The 21,116-nt window shown below is 30.7% G+C and overlaps 1 protein-coding gene across 1 annotated transcript; it reads right to left on the bottom strand.

Annotated features, from left to right (window-relative positions):
* Positions 1–3,518: 3,518 nt before the first annotated feature.
* On the bottom strand, positions 3,519–7,525 carry LOC109013207 (putative zinc finger protein CONSTANS-LIKE 11). The gene is made up of 4 exons (XM_018995210.2): positions 7,276–7,525; positions 5,037–5,540; positions 4,244–4,387; positions 3,519–4,040 (listed from the first exon to the last, which is right to left on the bottom strand). The coding sequence occupies exons 1-4, from the start codon at positions 7,378–7,380 to the stop codon at positions 3,930–3,932; spliced, it is 864 nt and encodes a 287-aa protein (XP_018850755.1). The 5' UTR covers positions 7,381–7,525; the 3' UTR covers positions 3,519–3,929.
* Positions 7,526–21,116: the final 13,591 nt, after the last annotated feature.

Here is a 21,116-nt window from a genome sequence, read left to right as displayed (position 1 = left end):
TTCTCTGTTTCTGGTTGGTGTTATCTTGCCCACTTGGAACTGATTGTAAATGGGTTTTAGTTTCAGGAAATGTTGTATGGTGCTGATGATTTTGTAGCATTAAGATTTCTGTAAACTCGAAATGGCCATGGTGTTGTTCGTGTTGGGTTTTTTTCTTGTGTTCGAACTATTGGCTTCGCCAATGGAAGTTGTGGGTTTTCGGTTTTCCCACCAATTTCTTGAAAGGGTATTTTGGGCACTTTCTTGTGGCCAATAAAAGTTTGTCAACGGTTTAGAAGTTAGAACTCAGTGACACTGTTGATACGTCCGGGCTTTTATACATTTTTTTTGCTTTAATTTTCAGTTCTTCAACATTTTCTATTGGGTTGGGTACTATGTTTTTCGTTTTGTTGTCGGACCACAACTGTTGTAGATTTGAGCTTTGTAGGGAACATCACATCCTGCATCCGTCGAATAAATCCATTGTTTTCTCGGTTGGTGATGTTTTCTCGACAATTTTATCGAATAATTTCTGTAAATTTAGGTTAAGGCGTTAAGCAATGGGTTCGGAAGCTTTTTTTATTTATCCTAAATGGAAAAAATGTCATGTTGGGTGTCCTGATTTGTTTTTTTGGTGGATGGAACTGTAATTGGTAGCTGTTGAGATATTAACGGGATTTCAGAGCCACCGATCTTTTGTACCTTTCATGTTTTTTTGACTTTTCATTCAGGTTTTGGGTAAGATTTTGGCAGTGTTGGTGAAAAAAGTGGGGGGATGATAAGAGGCTGATCTGAGGGTTGCACCACTTGGACTCTATCCAAATCAGAGGAATGGTAGGTGAATTGAAGTAGTCGGTAGTTGGGTTTGTTAATTGATCTGGGTGATGGTTTTAAAGAGAGAGACCTCTTCAAGAAGATGCTGTACCATGGGACATGGCTAGCTTTTTAGTAAGCGAGTTCATTAATGGCTTTTTCTATTTTTGCAAAGATTCTCCTCATGATCTGAAGGGGTTGACCATTGCCCCAAGATCGGGCATGCTCTGTAACAGATGCCCCATGTCTTTGTACCTGAAACTTGGGGCTATAATCAACCATTTGAATAGCTAGATTTGTGAATGCAGCAAAGAAAAGGAGAGGCGCAAATAGACGGCTGAAATTCAAAGAGCATTAAAAGTCTTGGTCAATGATAAAAAGTACTATGAGTCCCGAGTTAGATGATAAGAACTTCACAACTTTTGTTCTTTGTTTTGTTTTGTTTTTCTCGTTCCAGTTCTGGTATGTGGTGTTAATGGCGAGGCCTAAACTGGGTTGGCATGTTGGATCACATGGAACCATCTAGCTTTGGTGTTTTATTTGAATAATATATGTTATCTTCTTAACTTTCCACCACAACGTGCTTAAGATAACAAGCCAACAAGGTCGGGGCACGCATGGTGGCAGTCTCTGCTTGTTGTGGGTGCTATTATCGATTTTGTGTCGTGTTGGATTTGAGCCATGGCGTCTGAACTCTGAACAATGATGGCACAAAATTGACTTTAAAAACTCACCCACGAGTCACGACCCCTTTTTTGGGATGGTATTTTGGGCAGCTGTCTGTGATGCAGTCTGTCTGGCAGATGGGTCCGTTTTTGGGTTTGCTTCGAAGCTACTGTTGCTAGGAGAGATGTTCCAATATATGAATTTGGTCTCAGTTTGGATAAGAGAATGGTATTTCAGAGTCTCATTATTATTTATTTATTTATTACTATTCATTATTATTTAATATTTTATTATTATTTTTTCACTACTATTAACAAAATATCCGAGAATACCTCACTACTCAAATGCAACATTATTCATCCAACTTTTCCTTTTGTTCTTTGTGGCATATTTAAGAGTAAAGAAAATTCTGTGTTTATGGTAAGCTGCCTTTTAGACCTTTGATTCTCAGCATATATCCCTACGAGTTTGTGTAAATTAATTGGTAAAAAGAGCCACGCTTTGATTTTGATTGGGTCTGTCTGAAGATTCCTGTGTTGTCAAAGATGACCTGGCCTGCACGAGGCCACCATAGCTCCATTTAACTTCTCGTCTTCTCCCCTCTTGTCTTCTATTCTACACTTTTCATGTGAATTTCAGACAGATTTTTAAATGGGTTTAGCACCAACTCTTCGATATTCGTCTAACTAGAAGTATCCCTGACCCTGAACCCATTGACAATGAGTGAGACCAAATAATCTTTGTTGGGCTGGACGCAGTAACCAGTATCATCACTATAATCCAAACCCAGCTTAAGTGCAAAAGAGATTGGGTTCCAATAAGAGGTTTTTCTAAACCTAATATCAAGTGGGCCCAACCTAAAGCTGCACTGATGGCAAGTTTAAGGTTAGATTTGAATAATAATTTGAAATGAAAGTTAAAAATTGAATAAAATATTATTAGAATATTAATTTTTAATATTATTATTATTTCAGAATTTAAAAAAGTTGAATTATTTATTGTATTTTATATGAAAATTTATGAAAAATTATAATGATTAAATGAAATGAAATGAAATGGGTTGAGAGTGTTTCTCAATCCAAACTAAGCTTTCTAACTATTGATTTGAGTGAAATTGGATTGAAGACTTTTTCTTTACTGAAAGTTTCTAAAATATTTGAGAAGATTTTTCAAGAGAGATATTTTTTGAATTTATGAAAGCAAAACTTTCAGCCGGACCAAATAAAAATAAAAATCCCCATATTCGTCATATAAGCCTGGGGTCTGCAAATTTTGTGGAAGCCTCGACAGTGTTGTAAATATTTTTAAAATAATATATATTATATTTATTATTAATAATATGTTAGGATTTATTTTTGAAAATTATGAATTATTTTGGAAAGAGAGATGAGGGAAAGTTTATAAGCAATAGCTTATGGTTATAACTCTTTGGGTCTATATGTATGCCATGATTCATTACTAGGCTTAGTGTTATAGGATTTCTACTTTACTTCATGGGACTGGGTTCGAGTCATGCCTTCCTCAAAGGAGAGGTGTTTTGTTGATTTAGGCCAGAACAGATTCAGAAGAATACAACTTTTCATTCACATCTTTGGCTCTCTATAAATAAATTCATTGGCTTACCAATCTAATGATAGAGTTTAAGAAGGCAATTTCAAAATTTTCTTTTTCAAAAGTTTTCATTTCTTCAAAATTTATTATTAAGATCTGTTCATTTTGCATAGAACAGATTTTTAATCTCTTGGTTGAATAGTAAAATCTGAGAATATTCAGAGTTTAATTTCGTGTGTGCATAATGTAGTTAGACAAACAGACTTGTTTTGAACTTCATTGTATCTTAGAAATAAATTTGCTTGTAACCCGTGTGCATACCATTATTGGTAGGGGCAAATATTATCTTAAAAAGTGACATTCGTAACGCACCTTGAAGCAAACTTTTCTCTCACCATTTTCTATTTTGCAGCCCTTTTGCACCAACGACAGCCACACAAAGCAATTGTACTCTTGGGTTATTTCCTTCTTCCGACCCCAAGGAATATGTATGAAAAAAGAAAATAGGATTTACAAAACTCCAGTTTATAAGGTTTTATTATGACAATGGTGTATGAGCAACACCATTAATGATCATTCCATTTGTGAGTGGAAGCCAGACTAGAAAGATTACATCATTGCCATTACATATCATATACAAGAACCAAGTGCAATTTTTTTTTTTTTTCTTTTTCTTTCCAGCTTCCCCGATTATTTAGCAAACCTTTTGTACAACTCTACTAAGAGCATTTCAGTCTACATAGGTGGTTTGTCACTACAAATAAAGAGATCAAGGCTACAAGAGTTGGGGGTGTCTGGATTTATTAAGCGATACCTATTCAAACTCTCTCCATTGAGTCCAGGTCTATTCTCGAGGGGGGGGGTTCCCGCTTTATGTTTGATTATTTCATTGAATCCTGCTGCTTATTTTCTAAACCTCCTCATACTGAATTAGTTAACAGCTCTTGCCTCTTGGCATCAGATTCATCAGTTTTTGCAAACCTTCCGCGAACCCTTGGTTGACTGTCGGCGAGAGCCTTCCTGCAAGCGTACTGGAACAAAGCCAAATTATTAGTTTCAGCAATCAACTTGGGCAGAATTCAGTGTAAGATGAAGAATATCTGTCCAAAGTCAAAGTTTGGACACTCTGAACGGTTGTATAGATGGGAACTCCGATTCTATGAACATAACTTTGTTCTTATAAAAATTATTAGGTAAGACATAACTAAAGGACACTTGTGAACAATTAAATTACCTTGATTTTCCTGCCGAAGTTCCTCTTTGTCTTCTTATTCCTGTATCTGGAGAGCTTTTCCCAGCGCTCTTCGGTAGTACAGTTGCTGACAATTAATGGGCGCTCAAGGGGAGAATGGATGAGGCTCATGCCATTACCAAGAGTCTGTCATAAAAACTCAGTATCAATGACCCAACCCCATCCTGTTGAAATGGCCAGAAACATCTAAACATTTCTCAGTGCATAGACTTTTTTACAAAATGAATGAATGTTTGATGTTCAATTGCAAGTACATGAATCAATCTCCAAAATCTGGTGGTTTATACCAAAAGGAAAAAAAAAAAAAAAAAGGAGAGAGAGAGAGAAAGAGATAGTAAAAATCAATCGATTGGTTGTGATTTTTAGACATCATCCAAAAACCAGACTTATTTTACGACCACTTATAAAAAATACTAATGACATAAATGTGGTCTTTACTAAATTAAAACCCAACATATTAAACTCAACTAAGCCTTAATCCCAACCATATGAGGTCTTAAAAATACACATAGAAGAGTTAACCCGTTGACTCCATAGCAAAGGGCTGAAAATGCTTCCTATACTTTTTGTCATATGCCATGTTTTCATTCTTTTGCTCTTTGCCTCTATTAATTATAATTACATTTTTAATGCCATGTGCAACCTCTTTCAGAACCTGATCTCTGCAGATAGATTAGGCATGATTTCATTATTGGAAGAGAACAAAAGCTGTGTGACAATCTCAACCTCAAAATATAAACATGTCAGCAAATTATGTGAATTAACTAAGGCTGACCTTAATGTCTCCATCACTAAATGCTCTTCGCATTCCATAAACTGTACCCAAATCCATCCCAGGAAAATCAAGGAAACTTGGTTTCACTGCAGCTCCATGCATCCACTCCATTGAACTTAAACATTCCGAGCTGACACTTTTCTGGAATGGTACAGCAGGAAGTTGTCTGTTTTCCTGAATTTTGTTTTCGTCTATACTTGAGAGAGGAATCTTGATATCCAGAACTTCAAAGGGTGGTGCTTCTATTGCTGCCTTTTCCAATAGATCCTTCCTGCACTCATAAAAGACCTCACTCAAAAGCTGCTCATTTTGAAGTGATTCAATGTCTGCAACCTTGAGTCCTTGGGTGGAGATAACATCTTGCCCACAAGATATCATTGAAATGGCTGCTGTCATGGGATCAAGGCTCACGAATTGTTCTTCAATGATGGGTTCCGGAGCTTTGAATAGATCCCCCTCTCCTCCCAGGTCATATTCTAATATGGAGGCCTGAGCCATGTGACCCTGCATTACACAAGGGAAAAGGAAATCAACAAATATCTAGTAGTAACAAAAAAGAAACTGTTGACTGAAATACCTTGCTATTGACACTAATATTGGACAGAGAGATGAAGTAATGATAAGTGAATATAAATGCTACATTAAATTATTAAAATCTGTCCAGATTCACTTGACAAAGAGTAGCATAGAAGGTGATTGGAATCATCTCTTATTGCCATTTTCTACCATCTGACAGAATGCTTAGACAAGAAGAGTTAAGGCTTTTAAAAGGTGTTTATCATACAATTCAGCCAGATTTGGATTTGGACTAGCACGGCTTACTGAATAAAGTTTACTTAAATGATAACTTCAAATCAGTTTGGAAACAGAACGCAGGCTTTTAGCAAACAAGCATGGTTTTGAATTTTGCATTTTGTCTGGATATAAACGGATGGACAAATGAGCTTGGTATCAAATAAAGTCCATAATGACCTGACTCTTGAAAGGAAAGTATGTTCAGTGGGTTTCCCAGAAATTTCAAAAAGAAGAGAATCACAAAAGCTCCACGGCAGGAAAAAAAACTATAAAGAAACATCAAGAAAGGCTGACTATCTTTTTTTATTCACAATTAACTTCTGCTGAAGTTGATTTGATATTTACTGAAATTTCATTCCAAATTCCTTCATGCTAAACTTAGCTGTAAATGAGCATCTATATAGAAAACCCCACAATCACAAGCACCATCCCCACGCATAACTGAAGTTCACTGCTTTCGAAGTACTTTCCTTAATAAGAAACCGATCAAATTGCCTTTAACATCTTCTTTAAATGGCTAAGCAAAGATCTACATCTTCCACCTACTTTTAGCAAAAGCAAAGATCCATACCTACTTTAAAAAGCAGGGGAAAAAATTAAAAAAAAAAAATTAAAGAGCAACTCTTCGTTTCCTCCCTTCTCCCTAATTTAATTTTCTTTTTTGAGTAAAGTGAAGCTAAACTAAAGTTTACTTTTTCTTCCCCCACTTTTTTTTTTTTCTTAACATCACCCGTCCCCTCTCTTCAACAACCCAAAGAAAAAAGGGGGAAATTTTTTATATAGTTTTGATAAAAATACAGTTACTCTTATCAAAGAGTTCACATGGAAAATTCAAAGAGAATATGGAAGAAAGAGTATGGTACACGGAGCTATGACCAAGAAAACGTTCTCCGTTCAATACATTCATATTCCTTTCCTGTCCTTTTCCTATCCTTTTCCAGATCCAGCATGTAAAAGCAAACCCACAGCTGTTTCCATTTATGTTCCGAAAAATTTTTGGTAAAAATAGAAGCAAATAAATATTTGTTACCACTTTTGTGGAAAATCCAACAGCACAAAACATAAAGATGCCATACTTCGATTACTAATATAATAATTTACTATTTCCCCCTATTTTCTCAGCGACCAAACATTGGAGTAAGCAAAGAAAAGAACAAGAAAAATGATCAAAATCCCGAAATTCTTTTAACTTTGAATGTTAGATAGAAAATCAGAACTTTTAAATTCACTGAAACAAGGACTTTCTTTTGCCTCATTTACTCAGCAAGCAAACAGCGGATACCTCAGAGTACAAAACCACTCATAAAAGTACACATTGATAGTAAGAAAAGACCCTTCCAACAAATTAGCTCAGATTAAGTTCAAAACCAACAAACAAATGCAGATCAACCAAACCCAGAAAGAGTAGGAAGCCAAGCTAGAGAGAAATAGAAGAAAAGAGTACCATTGAAGCGCAGGACTTCTGGGTTTTGCAGTACTCTTCAAGTTGTTGAGCTTCCTGAGAGAAATTCTGGAAGTAAGGGAACAAAATCTCAGTGTCTGCATACATTTCTCCAAGAGTCGAAGCTTCAAACAGAAACAGAGCTTTTACAGAGAAGAAGCTTGTTAATCTCCCAAAGAAATCAGAGCATAAACAGAGTAACACCAAAGAAGGGGAACACACTAAACAAAGAGCAGCCAAAATGGTTGGGTACTTGCTTGGTTTGTTCAATGGGTGGCTTTCAATTTATATATATGATAAATGGGAGGTGATGAGGTAAGAAAATCGAGTAAGGACAAACTAGGAAAAAGGACAATCATTATCATAATGCACTGTCCCACTGCAGTGTCTGTCTTTTATCATTTTTTTTTTATTTTTATTTTAAAATACTATTTATTGGTCTTTTTTATTTTTGGTATTCCAACATGTCTACTTCAATTATATTGCTATTTGTAACAGATTGATTGGCGCTACTATTCCGCTTCATTTTTATTGTTGATGTATTAATTAATAGTTTTTTTATTTATATTTTTTTAATATATTTAAATATTTTTAAAAAATAAAAAAATATCAATATATTTAAAATTATTTTCTTAATTATTAAATAAATAATAATAATTTTTGACCAGTAATCAAATGAACGTTCAAAGTGGAGAGTAATTTTATTCCCAAACCAAAATCTGTGAAGATGTTCGTGGTCGGTACTGCACACTCATCACCAGTGACAACAGTCATCACTGCATGGTTGGAGGCGCGTTGGACGCTATTACAGTTTTTTTTTTTTTTCTTTTTCTAACATATCTTAAACATCAAATAAATAATCCAGTAATTTATCTCTCTCTTTTTTTTTTGAAAAAATAAAATTAAAAATACAACTTTTGTACGTGCCATTTTTTCAAATTTTAATGAAAAATATATTTTAATTGATATTTTTTTTTCCAAATTTTGACTTTTCTTTGATAAAAGTTAAAATATTTTGAAGTTTTCTTTGAAGAAAAGTCAAATGTACGAAAGAAAGAATGAAATTAGTTTTTGGAAAATACTATTCCCACTTAAAGTTCCTACCGGAAATTTTTAGCGAATTGCAATTTTTTTTAATTAATTATTAAGAAAGTGTTTTTTTAAATAAATTTCATAATTTTTTTATTTTTAAAAAATATTTAAAGTATTTAAAAAAATGATTGGAAAAAAAAGCAACAAAAAAAAAAATTCCCTTTCAATAAGGATTTATGTAAGAATCCTATATGAAGGTAACAGAGTCTTGAAGATGAGATAAAAGTTAAAAATTGAATAAAATATTATTTTTTAATATTATTATTATTTTAAAATTTAAAAAATTAAATTATTTATTATATTTTATATAATAATTTAAAAAAATTATAATAATAAAATGAGATGAAATAATTATTACATCCAAACCAAATTATTTATGAATTCAGAGTGTTGCCCAATAGTATCAACATGACTAATCAATTAAGACATAAGCATCATACGTACATACATCTTTTATTTTATTTTTCGGTTTCTCAATCCTTCTCTAATGCCTTTGACATCTTTTATTATTAATTTTTAAATCTCTACTGGCCTCTCTTTCTGGTTCCCATGTAAACCCTAGCAAATTGATCGCTTTAGAAGGACTTAATTAATTTTACGTTCGTACGAGTTTATGTACTAAATTGCGATCACATATCTAGATAAGTTACACAGAGTTTTAGATTCTTGATCCTAATTGAGGTATGAGGATTATATATAATTACATGCACTTCCTTAAAAGATCATTAATTATTAAGAAAAGATATTTGTAATCACAAATTATGCAGTATTCACATAATCGATTTGAAAAAAATGAATAAAATATAAAATTTATGTGAAAAAAATTAATTTTTTAATATTAATAGACTCCACTCTTTTTCAAAACAATTATGCGACGTTTACGCATTTCATGGTTGTATGTAAAATTACTTTTTTATTATAAAAATACATCTATATATAGATGTATGCCAAAAGAAATTATATTTTCACCTATATATAAACTTGAAAAAAACAATTACGTGGTTAAAAGAAAAGAGTTTATACGTTTGAAATTACCACTTATCTCAAATTAATTAACTGATGAGAAGAGATAGATTTAATTATTTGTATTACATTTTTAATAACATAGTTAAAAGTTTTGGTATTATTTTTTTTCTATAACATGACATGGATCAAGTACAATAAAAAAATGAAGAGAAAAAAAGGAAATTTGATAATCCAATAAAAGATATTTAAGAATTTTGATTTTTATATTTCCAACCATAAGCATATATATATATATATATTTATATAAAGATATATATTTATATATATAACTATCCTGATCATCAGATGGTCAAATGAATATTGAGAGTTGAAAGAAAGTACATCCACCAATGGGCTAGGGTTGCAATTTGTATCAGATATACATAACCGATATATATATATATATATATATGAAAAAAGATATTTATAATCGTAAATTGTACGATCATCGCGTAATCGTTTCGAAAAAAAAAAAGTAAATAAAATATGAGACTTACATGAAAAAAATTAATTTTTTAATAGTGAATTTACTTTTTTTCAAAACGATTACATAATATTTACACACTTCACAATTATAGGTAAAATTATTATATATATATATTAGTTTAATATCCAGCCATTAATTACTTATAAAACGTGCAGGTAAGGTCTCCATCAGGTGGCGTCCAATATTCCGCAAGTTGTGTCTAGAATTGTTGGCATTTGAATCCTGTTTCTGAAGGGACCAAAATAGAATACTAATTTCTTCCCAAATTCCCAATTAATTAATTAAAATTATCATGCAATATTATTAATATTAATGATACAACAACCCCTTGAAAAATAATAGAAAATGATAACCAAAACTTCCTAATTAGAGCATTAGCATTGGTCTCATTAAAAAAAAAAATTTCATCAAAATTTGATGATTTGGGGGTTAAAATGCTGGCATTGGATTTGGTATACTATCAAAGCTCAAGCTTTGAGTTACAGTTTCTTCATCTTCATCTCTATATTTGAAGATCTACTATTCATTCTCTATTTCTATTATTTTATTATAAAATATATTTCTTACATTTCCTATAATTTGTGTAATGTAATTCTTTCATCTTTTCTTTTGAGTACCTTTTTTACTAACACTACTACATGGTGGTTTTATTTTCTGGCCATATTAATGTATATATGGTTAGTGTAATTGTAAAATATAAAAAAAAATTAAAAAAATTATTATTAAAAAATAATATTATATTATTATTTTGATGAATCTAATGACTAATTTAATGTGGGGTTATGGATAAGAAAGTTTTGAATTTATAAAAAATATGTATTTTTCATCAAATTTTAGAGATAAATTTGATGAAATCAATGCTAATACTCTAATAGATCTTTGCGGACTAAATGAGAAAATAAAAGGAAAAGAGGATATAATCCATATTAATTAATGAGAAAATATACTTACAACCGTGAATTGCGTAACCGCCGCGTAATCGCTTTGAAAAAAATGAATAAAACATGGAACCCACATGAAAAAAATTAATTTTTTAATAGTAGACCCCACTCTTTTTCAAAGCGATTACGCGACGGTTACGCACTTCACGGTTGTATATAGAATTACTCTTAATTAATTAATAAAACTTGCCGACACGCGGGTGTTTTAGTCATTTCATTTGTTATTCTAATCCACATTAATTAAAATGTAATGATCAAACTATATTATATATTATATATTTTGTACTATGTGGATAAATATATACTATACATCCATCAATTTTCAATACAATCGAGATCGGGAACAGCTTATTCCATATATAGGTCATGATATATATAATGATACGTACAAATTTTTAGATGATTATTTTTTGAAAAAATCTAGTACTGGCCGGGGTCTTGATCACTCTGGAAAACTTATATTATATAATATAGTGATCATGATTAAACAGTTGAAAAGAACTTCGAAAGATCGAGAGCACCGAATTAATCTGATCCCCTAAAGCATTAATTGCGTTTAGTACTGTTAACCATCATAATTATAAGCCGAATATATATGTCGATCGATCAAAGTTATTGAAAAAAAAACAATGGACGTCTATTCAAAGGCCTAATCAACTTTGCTGGTTTCTACTGAAAAGCATGCATGTAGTTAGTATATAAATATATATATATATATATATATATAAATATATCTTACTTCATGGGTTTGATTCGAAAATATTATATCACTGTTGGTTTTTAGACTTAATTTTTTTTTTAAATATTTAATTTTAAATAAAAAATAATGTAAATCATTATCATTATGGAATCCAAGATATTGATCTCAACACCATCAAGGAGTATAGGGATATCCCTACATTAGAAATAAATTAGAAATTAGACCTTTATCTACATTAATTTTTCCTTCCACCAGTAGTCAACCTACCATTATATCTAATCTAGAGAGTGTATCTGGATTAAAAAATGAACTTGAAAGAGAATAACGAGTGAGAAAGGAAAATAATTTTGGACAGAATTTTTATACTTATTCTATAGAAGAAGACCTGTTGACTTTCAAGGATGTCATACTTTCTATTGATTCTACTTTCTAGAAAGAAACAGTAAATAATGAGATGAAATCTCTTAAGACTAATGATGTGATCTTCTTCCTGGATGTAAAATCATTAGATGTAAGTGGATTTTTTTAAAAAAATTGAGACATGATGGTACTATTGATAAATTTAAAGTTAGGCTGGTTGCAAATGACTTTAATCAAAGAGAGGGTATTGATTATTTTGATGCGTATTCTCCTGTTACTAGAATAACCACAATTCGTGTTCTAATTACTCTAGCAACGATCCATAAACTTGAAGTCCAAGAAATGGACGTAAAGATCGCAATTTTTAATGGCGATCTATAAGAAGAGATATACGTAGATCAATCAGAGGGGTTTGTGGTTCTAGGGCTAGAAGGAAAAATTTGTAAATCTATTAAATCTCTCTATGGTTTAGAATAAGCCCCTAAACAATGGCACTAAAAATATGATCAAATAATTTTATCTTATGATTTCAAGACAAATGAATCTGATAAGTGTTTATACACTAAAATAGTTGATGGTGCATGTGTAATACTATGTCTTTATGTTGATGTTATTCTTATTTTTGGTATCAATATAAATATTGTTTTTTACGTTAAAACCTTTCTATATAAGAATTTTGCATGAAAGACATAGGAGAGGCATAGGAAATTCTTGGTATTAAATTAATGAGATATCGTGATGGTATTAGTATAAATTAATCTCATTATATTGAAAACATTCTTAAAAAATTTGTGAGATTCGAATGCAAATCTGTTAGTACTCCTTTTGATCATTGTTTGCATTTAAGTAAGAATCTTGAACATCATGTATCACAGCTGAGATATTCCCATATTATTGGTACGTTACTGTATATTGCCAATTATACTAAACTTGATATTTCATATGTTGTGAGTATACTTAACAGATATACTAGTAGGCCTAATGATTCTCATTGGAAGTCCTTGGATAAAATTCTTAAATATTTGAGAGGAACCATGACATGATATGATATTTAATATTTTGGGTATCCCACTGTATTAGAAGGATACAATGATATCAGTTGGATAACTGATATCGTAGATCGTAAGGGAACGAGTGGATATATTTTCATTCTCGTAGATTGTGGCTTGGAGATCTTCTAAGAAAATTGTGATTTCACAATCTATTATGGAGGCTGAATTAATAGCTTTGAATACTACCAGACATGAGGTAGAGTGACTTAAGAATTTATTATCAGAAATCCACTAGTTAAAAAACCAATGCTAACTATTTTTGTTGTTTGTGAAAATCAGGCTGTGATAAATGTTGATAATAATAAACACTTTAATCATAAGATGAGACATTTGAATATCAGACATTCTATGACAAGATACCTAATAAAAAAATGAATACCTGACTTTGGAATATGTAAAATTATAAGATAACCTAGCGGATCTTTAGACGAAATGATTGACAAAAGTCGAAGATTATACGTACATTAAGGAGAATGAGATTGAAACCCATTAATTAGGTCACCGGTAGCGGCAATCCAACATTCCTGACTGGGGATCCCAAGAAGAATGTTCAATGGGAAGAACAAATTATTTAAGTGACTGGATAATACTATTAAAATATTATTATAGGTTCATCCATAGAGTGTGAGTAATACAAATGCAATGATAAAGGAAAAACAAAATGCTTTGAATGAATCCAAGACTAAGGCAAGATATTGAATTGCAAGTACCTTTGGAGGACTCCCTATGTGAGTGTGACTGTGGGGCCGAGTCTATGGTAATTGAGTTATTCCCAAGAGTGCTTATGAATCCAAGATACGGTGCACGACCTTTATGCACCACCTTGAAAGGAACCTGATATATGTCATATTATGTGTGTGGTGTGAAGAAACCTTAGTTAAAAGATTTTGGTTCAAGATTTGGTTCATTATAGATCTTTTAGATGGAAAGCACTAACACTAGGTAGATGTTCAAAGTCACAAATTACCTCTATTAATGCATAATACTTAACCCAAAGAAAATTTTGTTCTATTTTATCTTTTACAATATTTTAATCAGGTGGATAATTGTTGTTTTTTAGACTTAAAAATAATTAAAATATTTAATGTTAAGTAAAAAATAATGTGAACTATTACCATTGTTCAATGTATCGGTTATTTTGTCTATATTTAAATGAATAGGTGCATGTCATGGTGACTTGAACCAATGCATGCCTTTTGGAGATAAGAGCCTTAACCGCTTGCCAACCAAACAAAGGGTTGTGGCTTTTGGAGAATTAGAAACCTTTTCAAAGTATTATTTAATATTTGAGAAGTTGTGACTTTTCACAAATACTATTTTTTTCATATGTTGTGACTTTTCACAAATACAATTTCATTTATATAAGTTATGATTTTTCACAAACGTCATTTCATTCTAGTTGTGATTTTTCATAAATGTCATTTCATTCTCTATAAATAGGGAACCGCACCCATAAATTTACTCACTCATAATTCTCTATAAAATTAGAGAAACACTTCATTTTTTTGTTTTTTTGTTTTTTTTGGCTTTGGTTAATTTATATCGGGTTCAAAGATCTCATTTTGTGTGCATGCATACCGACAAGGAGAGTAATGGGAACTGACGTTTTTGTATCTTGGAAGTAGACTGTAAAAAAACCTAATGTATGTTTAAATTTGAAGGCAGCGAAATCTACTCTAAGGAAAGCGTCCATCACAACGTGTTTCAATACCGGATTCTCTCTTTCTAATTTTTTCTCATTATTTTACATATTATCTAGTTTACAAAGCGTTTGCACATAGATGATTTATTATTCAAAATATTCCCAACAATAACTCTATAATTAAGATCATATCTAATTTGTTCGTGCCCAAAATCAACCTTAATTAATTTGCCATGATATATATACATGTATTTTAATGAAAGAATATTAATATGAGAGCCCCCAATCCCTCTTGATCTCCTTTCAAGTTAACTCTAGCTAGCATGCGGATAGTGACGAGTAGAACCATCACGACTCAACAGATCGACGGAGGTGTACGCCAATGGGTTGCATGGGTTTATCTTTGTTATAAAGAACGACATATATGCATGAATAAAATAAATAAAATACGGAAGATAAATTAGTAGTACGTACGTATTAGCTGTAAAAGGAAGAAAGAAAGATATAGATTCTGTCCACCAATATGATGATCAAATTATTCAAATTCTCTGTCAATGTGGAGAGGGCTATTCCTCCACATTACAATTGGATTTTAAGAAACAATATATATTTTCAAGTGTCAACCTAGCTATAACTTTTGTCCCTTTCTCAAACTCAAAGCATAAAGGAAAGAATCAATATTTTTTCCATCAAATGAAGTAGTGGAAGAGGAGAAGAAGAAGAAGAAGAAGAAGTTGAAGTTGAAGTAAACCCTTTCGTAAGCATTACGAGCTAGGCACTTATAAGTGCAAGCTAGAAAGACGAATTTATATTAATTCGGTCCAAGAGATCCAATCTTTTTAATCACACATTCCTTTTATATATATATATATATATATATATATATATAAAGGTGAAAATGAATATTTAGTTTTCCCTATATATCCTCCTCCTATATATGTGTGTGTATAGTGTATATACACACGCACACCATAAGAGTTATTCAAGTTTCTAGTCATTGTGTAGAACACAACATTCACGTTATTTAGATGGTAATATTTGATTAATTGTAAGATTTAAATTTTAAAATTTTTCTTACAAATCAAATTATGTCACGTAGGTATTTTACTAGATGTATTGTCTACATCATCTTATAAGTAAAATTTTTCATACAATAATCGGTTTAAAAAGTTTCATGAAAAAACTATTTATTTCTTCTTCATCTTCTTCTTTATGGAAAAAAAGGGGGGCCGAGTGGTCCGGAAAGGGGATTGGGGGACCTGGTATATAACGACATCTTGAGAGGAATGTGAACGAAAAACCCAAATAGGAAAACCCACTAAAGGTTTCCTTTTCACGAGCAGCAGTATATTTTAATTATTGTTCAGGTCAGATAGCTTTCAAGTTTGAAAGAAAATACTCACCATGCAGAAGAATATATAAATATATATATATATATATATATATATATTATTATATACATGGAGTTGGGCTGTAAAGCAAGCAAAAAAGGCTGACAGAATTTTAACCATTAAGACCTCAAATAAGAAAGTGTATATATATATATATATATATATATATATATATAAATAAATTATTTTTATAATCATAAAATGTAGAAACGTATACTTTTTTTTTAAAAATAAGTAAATATAGAATTTGTATAAAAAATTAATTTTTTAATAATATTTTTTTAAAATCAATACTTACATAATTTATGACTATATTTAACATTAATACATGAAATATGTATATATATATATAATAATTTTACATATAATTATGAAATACGTAAACGCCGTATAATCGTTTTAAAAAATAGTAAGATTTATTATTAAAAAATTAATTTTTTTATCATATAAATTCTATATTTTATTAATTTTTTTTCAAATATATATATAACACACGTGCGTATGCATGCTGCCCCGCTCACTTTCCTTTCGAGCAAATGAGGAGTTAGCTGGTATGCACAGTACCAGACTTACTCTCATGAAGAAGTACTGTACAAAAACCTTAAATTCCCACATTGGGAAAAAAGAAAAGAAAAGAAATTGTAAAAGGGAAGCTCCCAAGAACTTCCATATTTATATATATACATTAATTAAAATAATTTTTGATGTCGATTGTCGATAGCAAATAGACAGATCCCCCATTATAAGTTGCCTACACGTGGTGGATTACAACCGCAACACTTGGCGGCCGAATTTATGTAGTAGAATTTAGCAGACAAGGAAGGGGAAAAAGACAGTACTCTTTAATTTAGTTTTTGCAGAGTATCATGGAAAATCATTGAGGCTGCGCGCCATGCACATAGCTAGGTGGGTCGGCAGGCATGGTGGCCAATTAATTCATTAATTAATCTTTTTTGGCCATTAATTAGTGATCATCAGGAATATCATCATGTGAATCATTTAAAGTGTTTGATTTTGCACTAATTATTATAAGTATTATGACCAGGCTCTCATATTCATTCACGTACGCTATATATAACTTGTAATGAATCAAATGAAAAAGAACAACTCGAATTTGAGAACCCAACTTATTTCGCACTTATAAATTATAAGTTGACTATATATATATATATATATATATATATAAAAGGAAATTATTTTGTTAATGGAGGAGATTAAGTGAATTTAGTCATTCCTTGATTTACAAGCTTTGCATCTGAATGAAAAAGCATGAATGTAAATTAATTCTATGTCCCCATTCCTTTATTTTCTTACAAAGAAAAAGCATGAATGTGCAGTACTTCCTCCCACCCAATCGACTTTGTCCATTAATTTAGGTTCTAATTTAATTTAATTTTTTTTAAAAGAACTTTTGAACATGAATATTGATTATATGTTAATTCTTAGGTTGTATTTGAATGTTAAATTGAGTTGAGCTGAGTTGAATTCTCTATAAATAGTAGTGAATTAAGATGATGAAGTGAGTTTTATGAGACACGCCTAAGATGAGTTTATATGTATTTATAACAAGTTGAAAAATGTTGTAGGTCTTACGTGCAAAGATGTGTTGAGTTGAAAAATGTTATGAGCTTCACGTGTAAAGATGTTTTGAATTGAAATGAATTTAGTAATTTGAAAATTAAGTATTTGGATAGTAGAAGATGCTTAAATCTAAATCGAATTCAGTTGAGTTGAGTGCAATTAAAAAATCAAATCAGCACTTAATTTCCAATTTAATTGGGTCTCCAAAGATTCTCTTTTAATGGATTCAAGGAACTTTTGGCCAGGATTTAAGAGATCAAACAAAAAAAAAAAAAAAGAAGAAGAAGAAGAAGAAAAACAACTGGGAAAGTGATGTGCTAAAAAGAAAAGAAAAGAAAAAAAGAAAAAAACCAAACAGCTGGAGTGGATTGTCTCATAGTGTTTGTCTTCTTAGATGAATTCTGATTGGAATTGTTTTGGTAAATGGGTCCCCCTTGCACCCCCTTATTTGGCCCAAACTTGAGGTCTCTTTTTGGATTCTTTTGGGGGTAAACTCGAAATGATGCGTGAGAGAGAAGGGTTTTGAGAGTGGCGTTTTAACCAGTTGACATTGACAAAAGCAAGGGCTGCCACTCATGATCCTCTCCTGCAGCTCTATCATGTAAACAGTAAATCTCAAAGCGATGAATCCTTCCCTAATACCAATTAATTAGCTTTAATATATTAGTAGTTTCGAATAAATTTTTTGATGCTTACTTTACGTACGTATGCATGTCATAATCAATATTCCAAAACTTTTCCCACTTAATTCCCTGTATTGCTCGTAGTGAGCAAAAAGCAAGGGAGAAAGTAATTTGAAAGCCTAGTTAATTGAATTTGCAACTACGTACTAAGAAAAGTACTAGCTCGCGCGAGCGAAATTAATGGAGAAAGTAGTACCTCTTAAACCCTACTCCTACTTCTTTTGTCATTCAAACTTGGCGTTTTTTTAATGGTTTGAAACTGAGGTGGTACGTAGCTAGCTAGAATATGATCTCTAGCTCCTACCTGTATTTTCCTGATCTAATTCTGCAACAGGAACGAGATTATATATGCAGTTTCTCATGGATCATATGCATAGAAATTATTAACATGCGAACAATGGTTGAGTCATGTGCATGAGTGTATATATAACATTACCTAATCTTTTTACAGCAAGCAAAGGCTGCATGCATGCGAATAAAAGGGTTAGTTTGAAATGAGGGTGAGTTTTAAGGCTCTTTTAAAATAGAAAATATCTTACGTTATTTTATCATTATAATTTTTTTAAAATTTAAAATAATAATATTATTATTAAAAAAATAATATTTTATTTAATTCATTTAAAACAATTTTATTTCATTTCACCGTCGAATTGAGATACAGTGTATATGACAGATCAAAAAATTGGCAGCCAATGAATTACCAGTTTTGGCATTTTGCATGCGGCCAGGATTGAGTAGCACTGACATAAAAACTGGACAGCCGAGAATTTTCGCTAAATAAGTTTTCATTTTTTCAGGGAAAAATGTTCACATCGATCGCACTTGACATATATGGATGCAATGGAAAAATTCGTAAAATGGACAGGTAGTAGTACTCGTGATGGAATCACTATCCAATAGAATGTTGAGTGGCTTAGTGGAGAAAACAAAGGTAAGGTGATTTGACATGTCATGCTTCTACAGACGTTTAATCATGTCTAATCATATTAATTATTTATTTACTTATATATGATTTATTGGTAAAATAAATTATAAGTTATATTCAGAAATAAACATATTAAATCATTCTTATTGAATTAATTAAAGTTAAAAAATAATTTTAATAAATGTAAAAAAAATTTAACTTATAACTATTTTATTTACATAAATTTTAACATTGAAATAATTATTTTTTTATTATATAATAATAATAAAATAATATAAGATAAATTTAGTTTTAATCATTCACATTAAATCTCCATATTAGATTATATATTTATTCATTATATAATAATTAATAATTTTAAAAATATTTAATTTTTTTAATTATTAATTTATTTAATTTTATCATATTTTATTATTCTACTTATTATATGTTAATTAATAATCATGTTCTTATTAAATTAATATATCACTAAGTCAAATTAATATATTAATTGTGATAAAATATATGACAGAAAGAAAGGAAGAAAGAAATAATTAATAAAATATGTATTTGATATATGTACAGTAACTTTCAAATTAAATTTTTTTTTTAAAGTTACTGTAGTCAAATTTCAATTTAACTAATCTAATATGAATATATTTTATTTTTTAATAATTAAATATTCATTAAATTTAATTTTTAACTAATTCAATGAGAGTGATCTTAGAATTACTTAGCATAAAATTCTGTATCTTTCATTTCAGGGTATCACTAGCTAGCTTTTCCAGCTGCTAGAAGAGCTATTTTTTGGTGTTATGCATGGTCCATGAGCCACTTTCACACCAAACCCATTGTTTCTAGTTTTTACTTACTAGAAGCTAGCTAGCTGATCCTTGGTTTATATTAAAGGACAAATCCTTTTCCAGCCACATTTGAGTCAGGTCAGGTCAAATCCCATCCCCATCCCTTCGAGTTCGTCAAAACATGACAAAGTTTTCATGTATAGCAAGTATACTACGTACTGCATGCGTTATCTATTTCAAATCTATCGATCCATTTAAAAATATAAAATAATCATATGATCAATAAGATTGTTTTTAGCTATCTAGCTAGTGATGATCATCCTAATTATATCTATCTAGCTATATAATATCATATGTGGATCAGTACTCGAGAGCGTTATTAATATTTATTTATGGAAGATCACTTGCTTTCAGAGACGGATCCCAAAAACAACCCAGATCTAGATCACGATCGAGCACCCCTTAATTGTCTTAAATTAATTAGGCCAGAAGATCCCTAATTATATCCCGTTCTTGATTACAAGAATATCTTGTGAATAATTTTACTACATATTATCCCGATCGATCGCTTTGATTAGTACATGACTTGATCTAACTCTATCTCAAACGTGATATATGGAAGAAAATTATATATAAACAACTGCATGCACTATATATATGGGGTTATTAGGACTGGTCTAATGCGTATTATAAAAAAAATGGATATTTATGATTTTTTTTTACAATAAAAATAGACTTATTTTAATTAGAAATAATCATTTTGCTAGAAATAACTAGTCGTAAATAAGTAATTTTCTTATAATGACGAGTCGATGTAGATCATCATCCACTATTACTTAATTACAGATATATATGAAGATTAAGTGGTCAAGTCGGCCGGATGCATATATATATAGCATGGCATATATATCAGATCTGATTCATGCATTGATGCATCATGTCCACTTGAATTATTTGGCAATATTTATTAATGGAAAAAAGATATTTGTAATCATGAATTGAATTGTGTAACTGCAGCGTAATCGTTTTGAAAAAATGAATAAAATACGAGACTCATATGAAAAAAATTAATTTTTTAATAGTATATCTCATTTTTTTTAAAAATGATTACGCAGCGTTTATACACTTTACGATTGTATGTAAAATTACTCTTATTAATGTCACATTCATGGATGCTTTAATTTGGTTTGACATGACTAATTA

This window comes from Juglans regia, chromosome 13 (assembly GCF_001411555.2).
Source record: "Juglans regia cultivar Chandler chromosome 13, Walnut 2.0, whole genome shotgun sequence".
Classification (NCBI taxonomy): Eukaryota; Viridiplantae; Streptophyta; class Magnoliopsida; order Fagales; family Juglandaceae; genus Juglans; species Juglans regia.
The sequence above is the reverse complement of the archived record's forward strand: the minus strand, read 5'-3'. Positions and strand labels throughout refer to the sequence as shown.

Coding starts and splice junctions, on each gene's coding strand:
- LOC109013207 (XM_018995210.2), bottom strand. CDS start 7,380: ATGTATGCAGACACTGAGATTTTGTTCCCTTACTTCCAGAATTTCTCT. Junction 4,388..5,036: donor TTAGTGATGGAGACATTAAG/GTCAGCCTTAGT, acceptor TTTTTATGACAG/ACTCTTGGTAATGGCATGAG. Junction 4,041..4,243: donor ACTTCGGCAGGAAAATCAAG/GTAATTTAATTG, acceptor GCTTTGTTCCAG/TACGCTTGCAGGAAGGCTCT.